Source organism: Rhinolophus ferrumequinum, chromosome 8, assembly GCF_004115265.2.
Source record: "Rhinolophus ferrumequinum isolate MPI-CBG mRhiFer1 chromosome 8, mRhiFer1_v1.p, whole genome shotgun sequence".
NCBI classification, from domain to species: Eukaryota; Metazoa; Chordata; class Mammalia; order Chiroptera; family Rhinolophidae; genus Rhinolophus; species Rhinolophus ferrumequinum.
This window is the reverse complement of record NC_046291.1, coordinates 24868488-24875499: the sequence shown is the minus strand read 5'-3', so window position 1 is coordinate 24875499 and position 7012 is coordinate 24868488. Positions and strand designations below refer to the sequence as shown.

General features: G+C 43.4%; 1 protein-coding gene across 1 annotated transcript in view; it reads right to left on the bottom strand.

Annotated features, from left to right (window-relative positions):
• Positions 1 to 252: 252 nt before the first annotated feature.
• PLEKHM3 (pleckstrin homology domain containing M3) overlaps positions 253 to 7012 on the bottom strand; it is a 169210-nt gene continuing 162450 nt past the window's right edge. The window contains exon 8 of the mRNA XM_033112230.1: positions 253 to 6647. Coding sequence (XP_032968121.1) covers positions 6470 to 6647 — 178 coding nt within the window. The 3' untranslated portion in view covers positions 253 to 6469. The remainder of the gene's footprint in view (positions 6648 to 7012) is intronic.

Below are 7012 nucleotides of genomic sequence, written 5' to 3'. Positions count from 1 at the left end.
CAAATAAGGCCCATAAAACTACATCTGTGTTAAAAAAAAAGTTACATTCTATTTTTCATAAACATAGGAAGGGCTGATAAGAATACTGTAGGCTGATGAATTTAGAAAAAAAAGAATCTACCTGTGAAACTAAGATATTTTAAAGTCCTAGTAGCTCAGTTTCAGTACAGCTCAAACTTTGACTTTCAATTAACATCAGGGGCTCATCACGGGCTTTCACCATCTTCACAGAAACAGTATCTTAGTGACTTTCTGCGTTGTTTATTGAGGGAAAGACAACTTTATACATTAGGAACTGGTGCACTTAAATTATATGACAGATGACCATAAAAACCAGGGGGTCTTGTCAACAATACAAACTTCATTTTATGTTATTATAGTAACTGATATTTCAAAAATGATGTAAACAAAAATATGGCTAAGTTATGCCAAAACGGAAATGACACATACATAAGTTAGCATGTTAGTTATTCCAAATAGCTCAACACAGAGTGATAAACTAGCCCAAATCCCAAATTTTAGTCAATTCTGTAGTACATGAGCAGAAATAAGGGAAAACGACACAGATCTGCCTCGGGAGTGAAATAACAGGTTATGCAGAAGTCTTCTGCATCTCCGTGTTCACTGCTCTTCATTTGCCACCTCAGCATTTTCCCTCTGTTTACCGTTCCTTAAAGACAGATATTTTTTTCTTCCTTAAATTTTCTACAGTAGGCTGTTCGCTATTCACAATTAAATTCGAATAGGTGACCAGAATCAGAACCAAGGCCTCCAGAAGGGAAAGCCTAATTTAATAGATCGGTGAATTGCCTACACCGAAATGTTTTTATCACACTTCATCCAAGGGGCATCCAATTTCCCACTTAGAAAACAGGTGACACAATAAAAAGAAAATTTTTATACAAGAGGAAAAAGAAATCCTTATTTTGTGTAATTTCATAAGCTGGAAAAGGCTAACTTGACTGATTTTACAGATTCAAATCTGGATATCTGGTTTAATTTCTCTACCTATGGGCTTTGGTGACATCATGACATTCCCCTGAGTTTGGCTAATGAAAGCAAGCAAGCAGCAAACAAAAAGAGTGATTTAAAAAAACAGCATAAAACAAAGTTAAAACATGATACGGTTTGCATCTTTTGTATTTCCTGGTAAAAGTGTCAATGGAGCTAAGAAGCCAATGTTTCTGCCATTTTACTTTAACGATGTGTTTCCCACAGGCATCCTTGTTTTACTTATAAGGTTAAGGCACCAGGTTAAACAAAGGTGAAAGGTCTGACATGCATATGGAATATGCAGGCTCCAAGTGATCTATATAAAGAACAGCCAGTAGGGAAGAAGTAAAGTGATCCATGTGTAGGCGAAGGGTCCTGCAGGCTTCAAGTGGGTCAGGCAGACTAGACTAGAAGCACTAGGCAGTTCTATAAGGCACTCCTATGGGGAAAAGAAACGAATGGGCTGGCCAGTGTGGAGAAGGAGCCACAGGCCCCCGTTGTCCACCAGCTGGGTTACTAGCCATGAGGCCTGAATCTGGGCTAGGGCTCAGGGCGAGAAGCAAGGCAGGTCAAGGGACGGGGAGGGAGGCTGGTCTGCAGCTCTACGGCCAGTAGTAGGGAAGCTTCCCGGTGCTAAGAGTGGCTGTAGGCGCCTGAATCTTCTACCTGACAACAACTGGCGTCAGTCCAGACCTTTCTAACAAGATGGCTTCTCTTTCCACAGGGAGGAACCAAAGCAGAACAGCAGTTGTCTTTTCCCTTGAGTTTAACAGGAGCTTAACCATGCCTTCCATCACACCGGAGGCCACTTTATGAGGAAAGTGCCACATAACCTGATCCTTTGGAACCCATTTTCAATAGAACCTCTGACCACCACAGGTGTGCTTCAGAGGGTATTCCACACATTTCTTTTGACTTTTACCTAGAGTTTAACAATGACTTGGATTTTATCTGTTCAAGTAAAATCTCACTAAAACACCAAACGCCACTAAAACACACTAAAGGAAAGCCATCAAGTTAGAGACTTTTGACTACAATGAAATTAGAATTGTCCGCCAATAAGAAAGCTGCTGGGTGCTGGGACTTAACTGTCAAAACACTGTCCCCACATGATAGAAATCTACATTTGTCTGCTTAGATTAACTGAGCAGGGCTTACTCACCCATTACTGGGTTCAACCTAGAGCAATTAGTTCTGCTAGTCTCAGGGTGGGAAGACTGGTACAAGGCGCATACACGAAGCTCCGAATGCCCAAGTGCCAAGGAAAGGAAAACAGAGTACGTCTAACGACTCAATTCACGCCAAGGGGGGAGGTGTTCGTTTTTCTCAGTCTTGCCTCACCTTCTCTACTTTTTCACATTAACTTCGAGGAAGAAAAGCAGTGAGGCAGAAAACTCAAGAAATAATAGGGGGGGAAATTGCATGCATCTCTCTTTATTGGGAGAAGTAAAAATATAAGCTGAAATAAAATAACCTTTGGGTTGACTCCGAGAGGCAGTATTAGAGTCAGGAGGTGAAGATTTACTTCACTATCAAGTTATGTTGATAAAGTGCGCCAGCTCCATGGAGAGGAATGATTCTGCCCAAACATGAACAGCGGCATCAGCTTTACCCTAAAGTAGGAGCAGAATGCATCTTGGCTTCCCCAGATAATGCTCCCTTTGCAGAAAGGGTTCAGTGTGACATCACGCTGTTCCCACCCTGATACGGTAATTTAGATACGGCCTTTTCTGGCCAGTGGGTTCAGAACAAACCCATAGGTTTGGAAGCCAAGCCTTTTCAGGGAGGCACAGGAAGAAACTATCCAATGTCAATGAGTGTGCACATATGCAGAGACAAAAACAGAGGCCAGACCCCACCCAAGGGAACTCCCTCCAGCTTAGCAAAGGCTGCCTGCGACAGCTAGAGTGATATAAACACCTCGGTTCTCACAGCAGCCGGAATGAAATCACGGCACAGCCCCTTTGCAGGAGTCTGAAGGATACCACTGAGTTGGTTGGAAGCCACAAATCCCAAGTGCTAGCAATATTCCCTTTTGGGTGGAAGCCTGGTCTAGAACAATCAAAGAGCGATTACCCTCAGTTAATCAAATACTAAAGATCCTAAAATGATTACCCTTTAGCACTACAGACACGAAAATGATTATAAAGCAGGCCCCTGAAACGGCATTGAAGCAAAGGGGGAAGAGGAGTGTTTACTGGGTTTTCATATAAAGAGACTTTCAAATTTAAGAAAAAGCAGCTCCGGAAAGAACACGGCTTGCATTCCAGTTGACTGATTTTTAAGTACGTTGTGGCCTTCCTACAGCGGTGCAAACTGAGGTCTATTTTAGGAACTGGCTCCTCTACGGCAGGGTTAGGTGCCAACATTTTGCCAGGATTGGACTGTCTCACACATGAGTTTCTGGCACTGTGAGGAGGGAGTCCCTCAAGTGATACACCAGGAAATGGGCCTTTCATGTTAAAAGAGTTTCCCCTGAATTGGCTGCCAGCTCTAGGAGATTAATTGACCATTTTCTCATGTGCTTTATGTGCAAGATATTTAATATGGGATGAAAAACGGAACATGAGGGAAACCAGGTATTAGCCTGGTTTTACGGAGGTGGTAATCCACAGATTTGCTTTTGTTTCGACAGTTTCTAAGCAGTGGAACAATTACCTAACTGTGCACCAAGTAATTTGTTAGGGTTGAAAACAGTGAGGGCCTTCATGTGCTCAAAGGCATTCTGGGCTGAAAACAGCAATTTTGAATTTTCATGGCAAACCCAGCTCCAAAGCTGGCTCCGTTCTGTCCTATCGGGTTTTGGTGGTGGTGGCTGAGAGTGTTGCGTAGGCCTGCGGCCGGCATCAAGCAGGCTGTCAGGGATATACACGAAGGAGAGAAAGCAGAAGCTGCTGGGACACAGTTCCAGTTCTGGGCAGCTGATGATGGTAGCACATCTAACACTTTCCCTTCTGAAAATAAGCAGAAAATGATGTGAGTGGAAAGTTCTCCGTAGAAGTCCACAGGGACTGCCAGTATTTAGCAAGGCCCTTGAAATGGGCACTGGTGGCAACAAAGGCTTTTAGAACAGTGATCCAGAATTTCACCCTGACTCTCGGGAGGTCTGACCCTGGGTGCCCGTGAGGTGGGCCAGGAAATTCTGTACACAGAGCAAGCATCCCAGAAAGGGAGGAGACAGCCTTGTACTCAGGTCTCCAAATGCAGTGTGCTAGGGATGGCCTCGCTGACAGCTGGAATCACAGGTACATAAATTATAGCGAAGGCAGAAGTAAGCTACAGTGACAGGGAGCAGGGGGTGAGGGAAAAGGCACTTTGCCATAGGGGCACACCTGTTTTATAATAAGCAGCTCTGTAATTCTCTTATGAAAGATCCTGTTCTGCTATCTTCTTTGAGGCGGAAAAATATAAATACTGTATTTCACGGAGGGGAGGAGGAAAGAGGAGATGATCAAATTTGTTTGCCAAGCGCTTGTTTGAGATTTTCCACCCTTTTTCTTCTGTGTGCAACGTTCTCTACAACTAGAGTGGGGGGAAATTAACCTGTTTTTCCAAGAGTAAAAAGCAGCGTAAGGCGTCTCATGAATGGGACCTTAGCCTCTTAACAAGTTTTCATGCCTTGGTTACAGCTATTGTATAATCAGAAAATAAATGCATGTGTGGTGCTGAGCTATTAAGTGGAAATGTGTGGTCTGGGGCCAACGGAACTGGCATGCGTTGAGAGGTAAAATGCTTACACCTAACAGTCTGCACAAAAGTCAGTCCGAAATGTCACGTCTCTAAATGGACGGAAGTATCATGACTGGGATGTGGACGGAGCAAGGCATGGGTGGGCGGGGGGAGCAATGGGGTTAAATGTACCATGGAGTCTGTGAGCCACCGATTCTCCGGCTCCTAACAGCAGCGAAAGTACCGAACCATGAAGGCATTGGAGGCATCTGCTGAGTGGAAACATACACACACAATCTTCTCATACAGCCTATTGAGCATTGTTTCAATATAAGCTTATTTCTCTGTTCTGGAAAGAGTTAAGGTGGAAGCAGTGGGAGCCATGATTTCCAGTGCCATTCGCTCTGCCGTTTCCATCATAGTGATCCCTACGCTGGCTCTTAAAAGGGCAGTGCAGGGGGAGAAGCCTGTCCTGCCATATGGCTAAGCAATTTGTTATAGTTCTTATTCCTACGATATTATTTTTACACTTTGTGTTTTATTTTAAGGTGGCAATTATATATGTGTACATATATTTATTTAAACAATATTAGATTTAATTCATTATATTTGTAAGTTTGGTATTTTCTTAATAGTCTAAAGTTGGTATTTTGAAGTTCCAGGTTACTCTGATTTTTTTAAAAAAACAATTAAAAATATGAAAGTAGGAAATAAAATTACAGTAGAAGTGGTTAAATTGACAAAGGTCAAAATGAAAGTGCAATGAAGAACAATGAGAAATAAAGCATTTAAAATGAATAGGTAGGCGTTGCCTACACAAGATTCTGTGAAAAGAAATTATAAGATCATCTCTTGGATGTATGCACTATATAATCTTCCTCGTCTACAAACCGATGTATTTAACAACAATCCTAGGAAATTTCCTCAGGCCAGCACCATTAAAAAAAAAAATCATAAATATCACCCATGAAACCCCTGGAAAACTGCTCGTAAGACAGCCATGTTTACAACCTGGCAAGTATGGCAGAGTGTTGTATCATGAGGCGGAGCTGGGATTCGTCCCAGAACATAGAGCAACAGCAAGCTGGAACTGGTCACAGAGGTCTCTTCTTTTCTCAAGGAAAAAACCTTTTCTGACAGTAACTTCAAAAGCAGAATTAGCTCTCCCGGTAAATTACGCGTGCGTGCTTCCTGTCAGACGGAGCTTGCGCTCCTGGTCGCCAAGCCAATCGGCTCAGTGTAGGTGATGCCACCTCTCCAGAAGAAACTGAGGTGAGAGCGCCAGGGACACCAGGTCCTGGAAGGATCCAAAAGTCATTCCTGGATTTTGAAGATTTTCTTATGCGACAGATGGTGATGGGTGCTTGCCTCAGTTACCTCATCCTCTGTGAAGGCTAAAAATAAATAACAAAAGTAACACAGGAGGAATCCTCCTGTGTCCTGTGTAATAAAATGGCCCCTGAGAGCCAAAAAAAAAAAAAAGAGAGAGAGACAGTCTGAATCATAAAGCATTGTGTGTAAACCACGTTTTGCTTGGGAGCTAGCAGCTGAAATTCACAGCTAAATGTAACTCAGCTATTGGTAGTTTTATGAGCCACAGAACCTCCATGGACCTTTTAGACATTGACTTTACGGAACATACGTACAGGTGTGTGTGTGTGTACATATATATATAAATATATATATCTATATCTAGCTGAAGATGAGACATCCTTTTCTTCCAAAGGGGTCTAACTGGCTAGTTAGGAAGCCACTGGGGCTGATGGATCACTGAGAGGTCAGTCCCTGGCCTTGGGCTCCTGCCGCGTCAGGTGTTCTGGTAGGACAGCTCAAACATGTTGCAAGCCTCCTCCAGGCTCTCGTCCATGTTCAGCCTCCGCCAGAACGACTTCTGCTTCTTCTGCAGCTCTCGGCGGACACATCTTGGGCAGGGGACAGACTTTTCTTTGCACTCAGAATGGAAAACGGCTCCACAACTTTCACACCTGTAAAAGCCAACCAGGGATATGATGAGCAAGGTTGAAATGAGCAAGACACAAATGCCTGAAGTCCAGTGGCCTCTGTGCAGCTCTGAACACATTTTATTGCAGACAACCCTGACGCTGAGAAGAGGAGTGACTCATAGAAATGAGCTCTTCCCTTTTCCAAATGTTCAAGGTTCAATTTCACTTGAAAAACTTTTTTTTCCCCTGATTAGAACTAGCTGGGGAAGAGACTTTCGTCTTACTGGTGGAACGGAGCCAGCAGTCAACTAACAACTCTATGATCCTGGTGACACAGGACAGAGCTCTAGAAGCGCTGTTAGTTTCCTCTCCAGAGAGAAAGAAGGGTGTGAGTAATTCTAGGGTGA